At 40.5% G+C, this 17,500-nt stretch overlaps 1 protein-coding gene across 1 annotated transcript in view; it reads right to left on the reverse strand.

Annotated features, from left to right (window-relative positions):
- cfap58 (cilia and flagella associated protein 58) overlaps positions 1 to 17,500 on the reverse strand; it is a 160,523-nt gene that overhangs the window by 34,233 nt on the left and 108,790 nt on the right. Inside the window, exon 16 of the mRNA XM_076280326.1 lies at positions 12,154 to 12,273. Coding sequence (XP_076136441.1) covers positions 12,154 to 12,273 — 120 coding nt within the window. The remainder of the gene's footprint in view (positions 1 to 12,153; positions 12,274 to 17,500) is intronic.

A 17,500-nucleotide genomic window follows, 5' to 3' on the forward strand; every position in this document is an offset into this window, starting at 1 on the left:
CCCTAACCAAGTACAGGCTAAGTGACCACAAATTGGAAATCAAAAAAGGAAGACTAAAGACAAAAATCATGGCAACCAAAAGAACACAGAATATGTGGTTACTGCATGACAGGTGAGGTCGAGACAGAGATGCACTTCCTCCTACAATGTACATCCTTCAATCAAACAAGAAACCTTTTCTTCAACAAATTTAACTCAGAAATTCCTAATTTAAATGAACTTAATGACATATCAAAATTAAAGATGTTATTAGGAGAAGGAGATAAAGCATATCTTGCTGCCCAATATGTATCAACATGCCACAATCTGAGGGACAATGAGTGACCTGTATCAACAAATAAATACACACACAGACACACACACACAGACACATGCAGACAGGTGCGCACACACGCGCGCACACACACACACACACACACACACACACACACACACACACTGCATCATACACTGCATTTTACTTTATTTTACCTATTTATTTTATTCTTATGAAAATCTACTGACATGTATGTGTTCATATTTATTGTATAACTGCTTTGGCAATATAAGTGAGCTTGTCATGCCAATAAAGCATTCTTGGATTGAATTGAATTGAGAGAGAGAGAGAGAGAGAGACGGGTGGAGACTAGTGAGAGAGGGAGACAGAAAGAGTCAGAGTCAGGGTTGAAAAAAACTACAGTGAGAGAGACAGAAAGAGCAGGAGTGAGAGAATTAGAAAGAAAGTGGTGGACTACACAGAGAGAGAGAGAGAGAGAGAGAGAGAGAGAGAGAGAGAGAGAGAGAGATAGATAGAGATTTACCCACATGAGGTGCAGTAGGATTTAGCTGGAGCGGCACTTTGTGGTGCCGGGGGCAGAGCTGTCAGCAGGCATCAATAACACGCAGCAGCTCTGACGACTGCAGCTCTCGCCTAGCAGAGCTGCCGACACGTTTAACACCACACATCTAACACCGCTACACTCCACACATTCAACACCACTACACTCTATATGTCTAACACCACTACACTCTACATGTTTAACACCACTACACTCTACGTATAAATCTAACACCACTACACTCTATGTATAAATCTAACACCACAACACTCTACACGTTCAACACCACTACACTGTATAAATCTAACACCACTACACTCTACACATCTAACACCACTACACTTTACACATCTAACACCACTACACTCTACGTATAAATCTAACACCACTACACTCTACGTATAAATCTAACACCACTACACTCTACACATCTAACACCGCTACACTCCACACGTTCAACACCACTACACTCTACGTATAAATCTAACACCACTACACTCTACACATTTAACACTGCTACGCGGTACACGTTTAACACTGCTACACTCTACACATCTAACACCACTACACTCTACGTATACATATAACACCACTACACTCTACACATCTAACACCACTACACTCTACACATCTAACACCGCTACACTCCACACGTTCAACACCACTACACTCTACGTATAAATCTAACACCACTACACTCTACACATTTAACACTGCTACACTCTACACGTTTAACACTGCTACACTCTACACATTTAACACCACTACACTCTACACATCTAACACCACTTCACTCCACACGTTCAACACCACTACACTCTACGTATAAATCTAACACCACTACACTCTACACATCTAACACCACTACACTCCACACGTTCAACACCACTACACTCTACGTATAAATCTAACACCACTACACTCTACACGTTCAACACCACTACACTCTACGTATAAATCTAACACCACTACACTCTACACGTTTAACACTGCTACACTTTACCCGTTTAACACTTCTACACTGTGCACATCTAACACCACTACACTCTACACGTTTAACTACATTCTGTCATCCCCTGGTTTTCAGAATTTAAATTGTGATTGTATCACTACTAAACTCCATCCAACATGTGTTACACTAGTACATCCCACATGTATAAAACTAATACGCCATCACCCATTTAACACAACTACACTATACCCTGCACCAAGCACAACCAGAGAGAGAGAGAGATCTTGATGTCATTTTCTTCATTACTGCTTTGGCTTTTGACAGTCATGCCAATAAAGCTCATTGAATGGAATTGTATGGAATTGAATTTAATTCAATTGCATTGAGAGAGAATGTCCTTGGAAGGTTGGGAAACTTAAAATGTAGTCCTCCTATTTGAGTACCTCAATTGTCTGAACACTGAAGTAAATACATATTAAAACACACTTTTTTCTTCTAAAACCATACAAATTTTGCTCTTCAAATGACACATTTGAAAATACAGTACTTGCCTACAAAGCTACAGTATGCTAATCTTTCCCTTTTTGCTAACTGTGTTTTCTAAAGTTTTTTTTCTTCTAAACTTTCAGTCCCTGTTTTCCCCTTTGGTGTACAGCCTCCTACCCCATGTCCGCTCCTCCATCCCTTAGCATTGTGTACCTGTAGCTCACAGCTAGCCTTCTCACGTGCGGCCAAACCAAGATGCCATTCACAGCCTCCTACTGCAGCGGATAGCACACAGAACCCCTGAAAGGCTCCACACCTGTCGCTCAGGTTGATTGCACCTCATTCAACATTCCCTTCATACAATAACAATGAATACTGTCACGCACAGTTCACGGCGCCGTCATAATTGGAGAAATTATATTTCAAACAGTTTCTTCTATCTCTCTCTCTTTCTATCTCTCTCTCTTTCTTACTGACTCACTACATCTCTCTTCTCATATCTCTTTTTTTTTCTGCCTTCTCTTCTCTTTGCCTTAATAGAGTTTATCACATATTAGCATTGCCGCGTAGCTCTCAGTCAGCGTGTTTAGTTAATCCTGAGCCAGCAGCGCCTGCGGTCTAAATTAATTACGGCTCCTTCATAAATTAAGGCCTGATGAGACTGGGGAACAGCCCCACCTCTGGGCGCAGGGATTGGGGAGGGTGGGGTGGAGGGTGGAGGTGGGGCTGGGCGTCATCCACTGCAGAGAAGTCTTTAAAAAGAATAAAATAGTGCAAAGGTAAGGTGTTTCTTCCCCCCCCCAAAATAAATCACCTTATTCCCCCATCCTCTCTCTCTCTTATCTCTTGCCCTTTTTCTTCTACCTCTCTCTCTCTCTCTCTCTCTCTCTCTCTCTCTTTCCAGCCTTACCTCTCCCACTGAACATTTGGGTCACTTTTCTGTACATAGAGAGCGTGCTCACATCTTGTCCTCAGTTAAGGAGGAGTAGGGCGCAGCAGCAAAGACTCTCTCTGCCTACTCATTACAACCCAGCCCAACCCCACCACACGTCTGTCCCAAGAGCCCCCATGCCTTTCCCTCTCCTCTTTTTAATGGCTCAGAGATGACTTTTCTAACGGTTCTACGAAATGAGAGAAGAGGAAAGAGCACAGGAGGGGGGGGGGGGGAACTATAAAGTAGTTTCATCTCTCTCTCTCTCTCTCTCTCTCTCTCTCTCTGTCTCCCTCTCAGAGGGGCAAAATTCAGAGAAAATTCCCAAATGTCAGTGGCGGGGGTTGGAGACAGTATGTTGTAAAGCGATGCAGTGCGACACCGCTACCTTTCTGGTCCAATGGCTAATTGGGCGGAGAGGACTAATTACTCATTTAAGTGCACTGGCCTGACTCCCCAGTGGAGCTACTTTGTGTGTGTGTGTGTGTGTGTGTGTGTGTGTGTGCATGTGCTTGAGAGAGAGAGAGAGAGAGAGAGAGAGAGAGAGAGAGAGAGAGAGAGAGAGAGAGAGAGAGAGAGAGAGAAAAGTCTGTGTGTGTGAGAGAGACTTGAGTGTGTGTGTGTGTGTGTGTGTGCATTTGGTCAGTGGGGAGATGATTTATTGGCCTAAGTAAAAACCCCTCCCTCCTCTCTTCCTGCCTCTCCTCCGGTAGCCTCACCGCCGTCTTTCTCTCTCTCTCTCTCTCTCTCTCTCTTTCTCTCTCTCTCTCTGTGCCCCAGGAGAGAGGTGGAGATTGGGACAGGCCCACACGGCTCAGGGGCCCACACTACCACGCCACCACCGCCTAACAGCCTGTCTGGACTCTGGACTGCCTGGTGTGTGTGTGTGTGTGTGTGTGTGTGTGTGTGTGTGTGTATCTGTCTGTCTGTGCTTGTGTGCCTGAGGGAGGGAGACAGGGGGAGAGATGGACAGAGGGAGAGAGTGAGTTGGAAAGAGAGAGAGGTAGCAGGAGAAAGAGAAAGGTGGAAAAAATAAATAAAATAAAAACTATTCAAACAAAGAACTAAATGGGGGGACAACTGAGGACATATGCAAGATGCAACACAAGCCAAAGACAGAGTCCCACTGAAGACATGACTTAGGGACTTAGAGATAGATAGAGAGAGAGAGAGAGAGAGAGAGAGAGAGAGAGAGAGAGAGGTGACAGATGAAAGTCCTATGCACTGGCGATGTTCACAGGGTCAGTCCAGTTTTGCCGTTTTGTCCGCTTTGTTGATGTTAACCATGTAACCATGTAACAATTAGTTCTGTAACCATGGATTGCCATGGTTACAGAACTAATTGGCAACAAAATAATGAGCTCTTAACTCAGATACAGAGCTTTTTTGTGATTTTGCATAATATGTTAAATTGATTACTGGATGATGAAAATCCGTAATTCTGAGTGCCAGAGGACAAATTTACTCTAAAAGAAACGAGATTTCTACGCCCTGTATAGACGAAGTATGGTCAAGAAGTAGATAGCAAGTCCAAGAAAATACCGTTACTGTAACTAGCCGCCGCTAACATCAACAAAGCTAAAAGAGCTAGAAGCTAACATCAACAAAGCGGACAAAACGGCAAAACTGGACTGACCCTGTGAACATCGCCAGTGCATAGGACGTTCATCTGTCAGTAACAGGCAAGATATCTCCGATCCTCGTGGTTATCCCCTGAAGTGTCTTGTAAAGTTTCCGTGACTTAATAGAGCAGTTAGGCCTAGCTGCTACTTGAAACTGCTAATATGACTTTGAACGATACAAATGTAGCGGCAGCTGTAACGTTCACTGCTCTCCGCACGTCGGAGCAGGACTTTGATTTCCAGTACCCTGGAGAGCTCAGCAACAAAGCAAAGAGAGCATTCAAACTAGTCCTAAGTCCTAAGAGATAATCCGGAAACTTTGAAAGCTGACTTTGCCATGGTGGGTAATAACAAGACCATAACGAACTTTTTGTTCTTTACCCACAGTCCTAAGGCTTGGCACGCAGCTGTATGCCAGTCCTATAAATACATAAAAAAGAATGGAATAAGCAAAGGTCGACAAGTCACTGTACATGAAGATGATGAATTGAACAGTCCTTATCTAACAATTAATATTTACCACAATGGCACTGTGATGGCGCAAGGCTCAGAAAACAGCTTAGACAATTTCTATCAAAGCTTCCAATCTCTAAGAGTTCTTGCAAATAAGAAACATGATGAAAATTACTCTGAGACCCTAAGTAAAATAACATCACCCATCAGATCTGCAGTTGACTCCCTCTCTCCAAGAAATGAACATGTCTCACCCAAGGTAGCCATCAACCTCAACTCCATAAAAGACAACATCCACATACTTGAACGTGAATTTGTGGAGTTTAAGGACAAGATGCTCTCTGGTCTTCAGCTACAGTCTTGTACATCTCAACCAAGAGATGAGTTGTGGACCATGGTTAGACAACAAAGAGATGAGATAAGAGAGCTACACGCTGCCCTTAGGGAATTAGAGGAAGATAACCAAGGCCTACGCATGGAACTACAAAATCTGAGTGTTTCAGCACTCTGAACAACTGAACGCCATAGATGCTCTACGGAGTGAGTTACATGACCTGAAGAAGAACTTGACTGACCTCCAGGCCCCCTCAAATCCTTCCACACCAGCATCTACAAAACCACCATCAACTGCTACTGCAACTGAGAGGGAAAAGCAGGAATCTTGCATCCCCCAAATGGCTGTACAGAAAGATAACCCACCTCATGAAACTAAAGAACCTGATCCTGAAATTGTGCTTTTATGTGATTCGAATGGGAAATTCATCAACATGAAACGCCTTTTTCCATCATCAAAAGCTGTAAAAATTAAAACTCCACGGACATCATCTGCCTTGGAAAACATCCAGAAAATTAAAGCAATGAGTCTTAAACATCTGATAATCCACACGGGGACCAATGACTTTATGCCATCTAAAGGTAACAATGTGGTTAACAAAATAGCAGAGGTGGTGATTCAGGCAAGGAAGACTTTCCCTAAAACTAAGATTTTTGTATCTACCATCCTGCCTCGTTCAGATGTCTCCACTCACCTGATTGCAGAAGTAAACAAAGGAATACATCAGGCATGTGTGAACACTGAAAATGTGCATATAATATACCATGAGAACATCACATCGGAACATCTATATGACACAGTCCACCTAAATAAGAAGGGTGTAAGCTTGATGGCAGGGAATTTGAAAGACATTGTATTACAGCGAAGAAGAGTTCCCTTCGTCAGAAAGAGATACACCAACGCCCCTCCACCACAGAAACCATCCAGAACAGTTGCCCCTCCCTCAATGCACAGAAAGACAACAGGACCAAGATTTGCAGATGCAGCACACCCCCCAAACTACAACCAAAGGCCCATACAGCCATCTCATCCCCCCACTTTACCCATTCCTTGTGCCCCCCACCCTGTCTCCAGTTTGTCCACTGGTCCCGGACTGGCAACAGGTGCGCAAACCAATAACTTTATAAAACCCAGTTATGCCTCGGTACTAACTAGACCTTCCGTCCAAGACCGGAGTGCCCAAGAATTTCAAATTAGAGAACTTGTTACTCTGTTGTACAACAAATTACTTTGCTAAAATCCTTACCATAGATTTAGGGACTCATGTTTATATATGTCTTTTGTTATATGTGTTTGTTTGTGTATGTATGTGTATATATGTGTATGTGTGTGCGTGTGTGTATAGTCACTTTTGTCTTATCTGTATGACTTACCTGTGTGTCATGTGTGTCCTTCTGTTCTTAGAAAATATGTGGGCCAATACTTAGCCTACGTGTATTTGTGTGTGTGTGTGTGTGTGTGTGTGTATGTGTATGTGTGCGTGCGTGCGTGCGTGTGTGTATGTGTGCGTGTGTGTGTGTGTATGAATGTGTGTACTGTCTGTCTCATTACTTACTAATGTAGATGTTTGTCAGTACATCTTACTACATAGGTATGTGTGGTGTCAGTTTGTGTTCAGTTAAGGTCTGTCTGTCTGTCTGTCTGTGTGTCATTTGCAGTGTTGGGAAAGTTCACTTTCTACGTGAACTAGTTCAAAGTTCAGTTCACAAATTTTAAAATGAACTAGTTCAGTTCATAGTTCATAATTCAAAATTTTGAACTAAGTTCACACTTTCCAAAAATGAACTAGTTCATAGTTCTTTTTTTTTTTTTCATATGTTGCTGCGAGCTATTATTTTTCAAAATTATTGCCACAGCCCATATAGAATGCAGTTAATTTGGGTTGAGGATCTGTCTTGACAGTCTTTTGATTTTGTATTGGCTTGCACATACCTTGAAAGGCTAGCCAGGTGCTTCAGTTCAATGTGCCGTTTCGGGTTTGCTGTGGATGTGACTGAAGTGCTGGCAAAGTTTGCACAGAAATGTACGATTTTTCCCATCCTCACCGACCTTGTCATAAAACTTGTTTAAATGATCATACGACGCCTCCTTGCTGCTTTGTCATCTACATCAGCCTTTCTCAAACTTCTTTGACCTGAGGCCCAGTCAAGGCATACTTTGGGGTCATAGGGCCCACCTACATGAACCCACCCCCTCCTCCCACCCCCCATCAAATTATAATGATATCACAATTATTATTATTTTTATACTATATTGCTATACATGCACTTCAAAACAGTCAATGTTTAAAGTGCTAAGATTGTTCACAAAAGTTTGTGAAAACATGCACATCAGAGTACTGCTTTACTACTGTAAAATATAATTAGGCCTGCAATGTTTTTGCATTGTTGGATGATGCTTGCATGAGAAATACTTCTCAAAACAAAAGCAATTATATGGGTGCCGTTGTTTTGGGATCTTTCCCTCATGCAAGCATCATACACTGATAGAATATTTATATGCTATTTAAATACATTTCATTTGAATGCCTGATTGTAAGGATTCAGGAAACACAACCAGCTTTTGTGAATGGTAAATGGCGGATCAGATCATGCGTAAATCACTGATCTGGAGATCTTTAGCTATCTTTAACTAAGACTAATTAATAGCTTTTGGCTGACTTTAATACTTAATGCTAGACAGTGTTTTATATAGTCTGTGCTCTGTTTTTATGGAAGTTGCGTAAATCCACGTCGTTCTATTAAATGTCGTTTCATAATTAAATAGCCTTCCAATAGGTTGAGCTTAGCTTTGCTACCAACGTGCACACGCATGCATTGAAGAAACGCTCATACCACGACTTAATTCTATGCCTCTATGTTTGATGACACCAAATTAACAAGTATTTCCTACTAATTGCAGAAACGTTTGTTTTCTTTTTCTGTCCGCGGTTCCTTGATCAATTGCGCAGCAAATTATCAGACGATGCCCCGGGAATAATTTCACTCTGCAGACCAGCATTGTCCACGTTGCGGACCGCGGCCCATAGTTTGAGAAATGGTGACCTGCATGCTGCCATATTAAGGCCTTTTTACGGTGTGTTTTAGCCGGGTTTTCATGTGGAAGGCTGTGTAGAAATCTGGCACCCTATTGAACGAAGTTAAACTGAAAGAGCGTGCCGTTCACAGACACCAGAATGAACGAGTTCACAGTAACGACCTATATATGACCTATATTTATCTATATATATATCTTCTTATATTATTATACACTATTAACATTATTTAATTTTATTTATTAATTTTTTCTATTTTTATTTTATTTCATTTTACTTATTGAAGCACCAAACAGCTTAGATATTACCTCACCCTCAATGGGGGGGTCATCTACAGTACAATAATGAATTCTGACATTTTATTGCAATTTCACAAAAAAGCTCTTCTTTCTTCATCATAGCTTCTTTTAAAATAAGCACCTGGAATATCCAGGGACTATATTCTTCTATATTTGGTTATAAAACAACCAATCTTGATTTTGTAAATAATATTAGAAATTTATACCTTATTATCCTTTTGGAGACTTGGAGAGATAAATCTGATCATTGCCCGCATAACTATAAAGAACTTTTAGTACCCTCTCTTAAAGAAATCCATATAAAGAATGGAAGAAATTCAGGGGGTATCATAGTTTGGTACAAAACTGAATATGACAACAAGATAATTCCCATTAAAAAAGGTAAAACCCATTTATGGTTAAAAATCCAAAAAGAAGTTTTAAATTTGAACCAAGATCTTTATCTCTGTGCAGTTTATATTCCACCATCAACCTCCCAATATTTCGATGCCAACCTTTTTGAGGAGCTTGAAAAAGAAATAAGTTATTTCCAATCCATAGCCCAAGTACTAATATGTGGTGACCTCAATGCCAGAACAGGCAAAGAAATTGATTATATTCCCATAGATGGAGATGACCATATATTCGGTAATAGAACCCTATATTCACAGATAATCCAAACACAGAGAAAGAGTTTTGACAGCACAATAAATGCCAGCGGAACTAAATTGATACGTATGTGCAAAAGTCTTGGTGTTTACATTGTAAATGGGAGATTTAGAGGAGATTCTTTTGGAGGATTTACATTCTCTTCTTCCCTCGGTTGCTCTGTGGTTGACTATTTCATCACTGATCTTGATCCAGAACACATAACTGCTTTTATGATAATGCCACAACTACCTATTTCTGACCACTGCCAGTTAATACTACACCTGAAACTGTCAGATATTAAATTTAATTCACAAAAGGTTGAACCTAAATTATTCTCACTTCCAAAAACTTTTAAATGGACAGACAAAAATGTGTCAACATATGAAGCAGTCATCAATAACAATGAACAAATGATTGATAATTTCATTATGACCAAATACCAACCAAATGCTGAGAACGTAAATATGGCCTGTAACCACCTAAACAATATATTAATACATTTAGCAAAAACAGCTAATGTAAAACAAATCTCTACAATGAAAGGAAATAGAACAAAATTCAAAGAGGATTGGTTTGATAAAGACTGCAATGCAGCAAGGATAAAGTTAAGAGAGTTATCCAATATTAAACATCGAAACCCAAACGATACTGACAGCAGAACAAGATATCATCTTGAATTAAAAAATTATAAAAAAATTATACAAAACAAAAAATCATCTTACATGTCCAAAGAACTAGACAAAATCGAACGGTCAATTAATCAAAACACATTCTGGTCAAATTGGAAAAAGCTAACAGGTGCTGGCAAGTCTGAGACTCCAATTAAAAACAGCCAGATATGGATGAACTATTTTAAAAATCTTTACCAGAACCCAGAAAGCATGGAACTTGAACCAGGACAACTCACAATAATAAAGAAACAAAAGTGTTTGGAGGAAACAATCAAAGATTACCAAAATCCCTTAGACATGCCCATCACAGTATTTGAATTAAAAGACAAACTTAAAAAACTTAAACCTAGAAAAGCTTCCGGTATTGACCGTATCTCCACTGAGATGCTAAAATATAGCAACTCAAAACTCAAAGAAGACATAACTAAATTGTTTAACCTAGTTCTCAACAGTGGAGTCTTCCCCTCAATTTGGAATAAAGGCCTTATTACCCCTATATTCAAATCTGGTGATAAATTATATCCAAACAATTACCGAGGCATTTGCATCACAAGTAACAGTCTTATTCCAGGATTGCAAGCATTAAAAAATAAAGCCCGAAGAGCATTCTATTCAGTGTATAAAACAATTAACAGATATCAACCTCCCATCAACATTTGGTTAAAAATAATTGATGCAGTTATTACTCCAATCCTACTCTATGGCTCAGAAATTTGGGGTCCACCATTACTTCTTTCAAAAAAACCATGGGACCAGACTGAAATTGAAAAACTCCACACAGAAATATGTAAATCTATTCTGCATGTCCATAGAAGTACATCAAATAATGCCTGCAGAGCAGAGTTAGGTCGCTTCCCCTTGTCCCTGGCCATCACCAAAAGAGTTATGAAATATTGGATACACTTAAAAAATGCAAACACTATTAGTTACCATCACAAAACACTACTGACTAACATATCAGGCCCACAAAAAGATAAACTTGCACAATTAATCATAAATAAATATAACATTGCTGATATAAACCTAACCAATCTGAATAAAACCCACAAATTTATGAAGGCAACCTACATTACACAATGGCAAAATGAAATTCACTCTAACAAAAAACTGGGCAGCTACTGTCAATTAAACAGAGAATACAAACTAGCAAATTATCTAGTAACACTGAAACAACCTCAAAAAACGTGTCTTACAAAATACAGATTGGGTGACCATAAACTCCAAATAGAAATAGGACGCCATAAAAAATCATGGCAAGAAAAACATCAACGCCTATGCAAGTACTGTGGAGGTTGAAGATGAAATACATTTTCTGCATAGGTGTCCCATTTATCAATTACTGAGAAACGACTTCTATGTAAGATTTAGCAGACACAATAAACAATTTATGTCACTAGATACTAGTTCCAAAATGAAAATCCTCTTAGGAGAAGACACACAGACAATTGAGCTAGCAGCTCAGTTTGTGTATATGTGCCATAAATTAAGGTTAGAAAGCACATACGCAAGAACAGATTCTCTCACCTCTCCACCACCTTAAATCCTATTCAATCCCATCTCATCTAGAACTATCATTTCTAATCTTTTTATTATTATTATTATTATTATTATTTCATTTCTTATAATTTATTTTATCAATTTATTTTATTATTATTTTATTTATATTTATTTACTTTTTTTTTATTTTTTTTTATTTGTTTATTCTTACTTATTTTTATGCTCTTTGTTTCCTCACTAACTTACTTATGATTTGTATGCTTTGACAACACAAGTGCTCTTGTCATGTCAATAAAGCTTTTTTTGAATTTGAATTTGAATTTGAATTTGAGAGAGAGAGAGAGAGAGAGAGGAGGGATGGAGGAAGTGTGTGAGGGACAGACAGAGAGACAGAGAAGAGGGTAAGTGAGGTGAGGCGACTAGGACCTTGAGCTGTTTGGTCTTCTCGCGGAGTGTGTGCTGGTAGATCATCAGCTGTTCGGCCGCCTCCGGCCCTGGCTGCCTGGCCAAGATGTGCTTCAGCTCCACGTACAGCTTCTCCTTCTCCTGCACACACACACACACACACAGAAGACACATTTCATAAAAGGTTCTTTCACCTTTTCATACCCTTTGTTGGGTAGCAAAAACTGGTATAAGTCCACCTACAACTTCTTATTCCACACACACACACACACACACATCGCCCTTTGGAGATGTGGGAGGCTTTCACAAGTACCAAGGACCCTTTCAAGATGACAGAACAGAGCAAGGCGAAGAGATCTAACGTCAGCCTACATTGGCACTGCGCAGCAACCACACACAGATACATCTGCTAACATTCACACCTTGCAGTACTACTACCATACTATGCATAAAACCACTCTCTGATTTGTCTTTCCCGGAGAGTCATCTATTTCTGTTATGGAGGATAGAACGGTCCATATTGGGACAATGGTGAGGCCCAATCATAGCTTTTAAGAAGAAGAGCATATGGACCTATTAAACTACACTGATCTTATATTGACCTCCATTCAGAAGAGTCCATTTAAGGACACATGCACACACACACACACACACACACACACACACACACACACACACACACACACACACACACACACACACACACACACACACACACACACACACACAGACACACACACACACGCCTGTTGTGCAATCTGAAGGACAGCTCAGATTGGACATTGGGAGGTGACATGGGGGGGGAGAAGTGCACAACGCAGGAGAGGAGTTGGGTTTTGAAGCTTATCAAGCTCAAACTGTTCAACAAAACTAGTTGCCAACCTTAATGGCAAGTTCATTGTCAACAGGCATGAAGTTGAAAAAATAAAAATGAAACTAAGTACCGGTATATGGTATATACTGTATGACCACCGCATGGTGTTGCATCACCCTTGATTTCCATCATCGACAGTGAATCCCAATGCAACCCCTTCCTCCACCACTTCTCCCTACCCTGGAAATCCAGACCCTGGACATCTAGAGAGATTAAGGGTCTGGCCATGACTAATGTAATGGCCCAACTCGAGGGACGGCACCAAGCATGCATTTGAAAATCTCTGCACTCTATCTTAGTTTGCTTTAAATCTATGCAATCACTGCACACAATTAGATAACACTACGACCAATGTGTACTGACTGATTCTGGACTTTACGTTGCGGCACTGTTGTCATCTGTTTAGCTCGCCTCTGGCCCACCTATATCAGATACACCGATGTGATTGGTACCCCACGATACAAGGGACATAAGTAATGAGCATCACTACTCATTGCAAATTCAAATTGTGCTCCCACAAGAACTCTGGATTTCCAGGGTAGTGTGGTGGTGGGGTGTTCCGTTTATTTTGGAGATCAAGATATGGTTTGATCTATTTCTGTATACATCTCCACACAAAGCATTTTTGGATGGATTTTGGCTAGATTCGAAACTGGGATAGAAAGAGAATTCAAAATTAAGAACTTGAGTTTGATGGACAGCTGTGCACTGTGAAGACCAGTAATTTAGTGTTTTCTTCAGTTTACTCTGAAACAGAGCTAACTGTTGGAGATGGTGATGGGGGATGTAATGTATGTAAATGTAAATGTAATGCAATGTAATGTATTGTAATGTAGTGCATTCTGCCTTTTGTCAGTAGATGAATTTGTCTTTGATCTCTCTTGCAATTTTAGTGAGAAGATAGCAAGTGATTTCCTAGGTGAAGATTTGAACCCCTACCTCTAGTGTCTCCATCCTGAAGGGACACTACCCAGAGTGGAGGACAAAGGACACTACCCAGAGTGGAGGACAAAGGACACTACCCAGAGTGGAGGACAAAGGACAAAGGACACTACCCAGAGTGGAGGACAAAGGACACTACCCAGAGTGGAGGACAAAGGACAAAGGACACTACCCAGAGTGGAGGACAAAGGACACTACCCAGAGTGGAGGACAAAGGACACTACCCAGAGTGGAGGACAAAGGACACTACCCAGAGTGGAGGACAAAGGACAAAGGACACTACCCAGAGTGGAGGACAAAGGACAAAGGACACTACCCAGAGTGGAGGACAAAGGGAAGGGAAATTGGATTCAGCCCAAATCTTACATATTTTCTCCTTGGTTACTCAATGATTGTTTAAAAGGCCAGGCTATGTGAATGTGGCTAAACATTAAAAGGCAAGGCTATGTGGATATGGGCACTTAGAATGAATAGGTTTCTGACTTGTTTTGCAAATTCTGGATGGAGAGATGGACAGAGATAAATGTAAGTTCTTTGTCAGTCCTCTATTAATTCCTACTTTCCATCTTTCCTTCTTTGTAAGCTTACGGCAGAGCAGCTCCTTTCGATAACACATGAAAGGAAACGGAAAGCATGCAACAGGGATGGAGGAGTCAAGGACAGGCTTCCATGAGAAATGAGATGTGCGAGTGCTGTGACGATCTCAAATGTGTACTGTTTGGCCGAAAGCTGATAACCAAAATCAGCTTCCTCACTAAAATTGCATTCTTGTAGAGGTAAATCTTTTGAAAAATACAAGACAACAGATACATGCACAATGACAAGTGACGAAGGCAAAGAGAGATATGGGATGACAGAGAGCATGAACAGAGGAGTGCAGGCTTGCGTTCTATTATTGTGTTCTATTATTGTGTTCTATTATTGTGTTCTATTATTGTGTTCTATCAAGCTCAACAATTTAAAAAAGCAATGGCTTATTAGCCCAATTAACTTTTTGAAATTCATTAAAAAAATGAACACACACACACACACACACATGCACTCCAAATATGCTCTACCTCTAGGCAACATTATTAAGCGCATTGACCGCACCATTCAGTAGCCTAAGACAGGTGGGAGCGCAGTGGGACCACAGTTAATTGCAGTGGGATTATTGACCAACTCGCACACATTAAAACGCTTAAGCGCCCTGGACATCTTCTGGTCAAACAGCAGGCTTAGGGCAAGACACATACATATTGATTAGTCATGATAGGAGGCAGGCATGTTGCACTGTGGAAGAAACGTGTGTGAGTCGATTAAATGGATGGAAATAAAAATGTCACTTGAAATGAGGATGGTGAGCTATTTAAAAAAAAAAAAAAAAGAAAACTAGATGTACCGCAAAGCAGTTCATGGTATGACCGCCACATGGTGTTGCCACCTGCTACGCGAAGAAAATAAAATAAAGCACATTTTTCCATGTTCTCTTAATGCCCTACTCCTGCAACTCTCCATCCCTGACTACTATGTGTGTGTGTGTGTGTGTGTGTGTGTGCGTGCGTGCGTGTGTGTGTTCACCTGGTGCCTGTAGCATGTACGTATGTGTGTATATGTGTATCTCTGTAATAATTTATGCATGCTGTCAATGTGACAATGTGTGTGTGTGTGTGTGTGTGTGTGTGTACAGTATGTGTGTGTACAGTATGTGTGTGAGAATGCGTGGATGGATTGTGAAATCAAGTGCCTCTGGGCCATTTTGCTGAGTGAGTCAAATGAAACTTTAGGATATGTGAGCAAATGTGGATGCATAACAAATCTCAAAACAATAGCTGAAGCGGTTGTTGAGATATAGAAATATGTAAATCGTAGCGCCCACTATGGCCAGAGTGTCATGAAACTTGGTGTGCATCCAGAGGTTGCCGTAGTGATGGTACATGTCAAATGTTGTGTAGTTCATATCTCACACCACAATAATCTACTGTACATAAGCAACATATTGTGGGGTAACCAAATAACAACGTTATTACTACGTTGTAACAAATCTCTCTTATTTAATTAAGTGACAAATACAGTCATTTTGTGGACTTGATACACATCTACAATTACTTTGACTCTTTTGCTCTCCGTCTCTCTTTCTCTTTGCCTTTCAATATCACTCAGCCACACAGGCAAATACACACATGTACACACACACACACACACACACACACACACACCCCTTAGCCCAGCGATGAGTCATAACTGTGTTTCTACACACTTTATAGTGCATTTCTGCTCTTTGAGATTAGTATCGCACACACACACACACACACACACACACACACACACACACACACACACACACACACACACACACACACACACACACACAGGTGGAGGTCCCTGCATCCTCTATGTCTCCTGTGGTGCCACACACCTCCCCTGGCTGGGGAGCCTGATTTATGAGTAAGAGGGACCTGGGGGATAATGGACCTGCTCTGTAGGTTCAGCAGGAGTTGAACTGCTCCTCTGAGACCAGCACATCCCATCCCAGCAGCCCTCTATCCACGCACGCACGCACGCACGCATGCACACACACACACGCACACGCACACACACACATACTGTACATACTGTACACTCACACTCAACCACACACATCTTGCCATGTCAACTCTCTCACCCACACATATTCACTTCCAAACTCTCATCTCACTCTTAAATTCACATATGTACACACTCTAAAACACCCTACTGCAAACAAACACACATAAACAGTCTCTCATTCACACACACACACACACATACACACCCACTGGCATGGGTCATTCCCTCTCAGAAATATATGGAGATGATTCGATCATAAAAAGAAAAAATATCGAGAGATAAATCATGTTTTATGTGCCTGGGTGTATTTACGGCCTGTCCAGACATTGGCTTGATGCAGCAAATGCTAATTAATTAAGCAGAGCAGAGGAAGCAGTTAGAACAAGAATGCTTTTGATTTTTTTTAAAAAGAGAAGATACATAAAAATAAATAAATATGTCAACAGTCAATCAGTTGACAGATACTCAATAAATAGATATGTTACAAAATCCAATAATTAGAAAGCAAATGATGTATGTATAATTAAAATGTGAAATTATCACTTCACATGTCAATCAATTTATTTGAATCGTGTTATTTGAATATTTCATAGTCACATATCATAAAATAATTGAATTTGTCAAAGCCAATCATCAAAGGTTGTAGCGTCTTATCGACTCAAACTGATAGCGCCTGCCTGGAGAGTGAGTAGAGTTTGTTTACACAGAGAAGTAAACAATAATCCACTGGCAAGAAGAAAAAAACAATGTCTAATTGGTAGCTTGCCATAACACTGAATAGTCTACTAAAAATATATACTGCCCATTTAGAAATTCACAGAATTGACTTCCATTCTAAAAGGTAAATATGTGGTCACCACAACCTCTAGGATTCCAATTCCAAGCCAACTGAGATTCCGCATGAAGTTCCTGACCTGCAGTAACGCTAAAGTTACCCAACCATCCGTCTACCCTGGCAGCTCTTTAAGGGCCTTTATTATAGCC

The sequence above is a fragment of the Alosa pseudoharengus genome, unplaced genomic scaffold, assembly GCF_046254945.1.
Source record: "Alosa pseudoharengus isolate Yale_2024_CS ecotype anadromous, Long Island Sound unplaced genomic scaffold, YU_APseudo_1.1 YU_APseudo_1.1_scf_1, whole genome shotgun sequence".
Lineage (NCBI taxonomy): Eukaryota > Metazoa > Chordata > Actinopteri > Clupeiformes > Clupeidae > Alosa > Alosa pseudoharengus.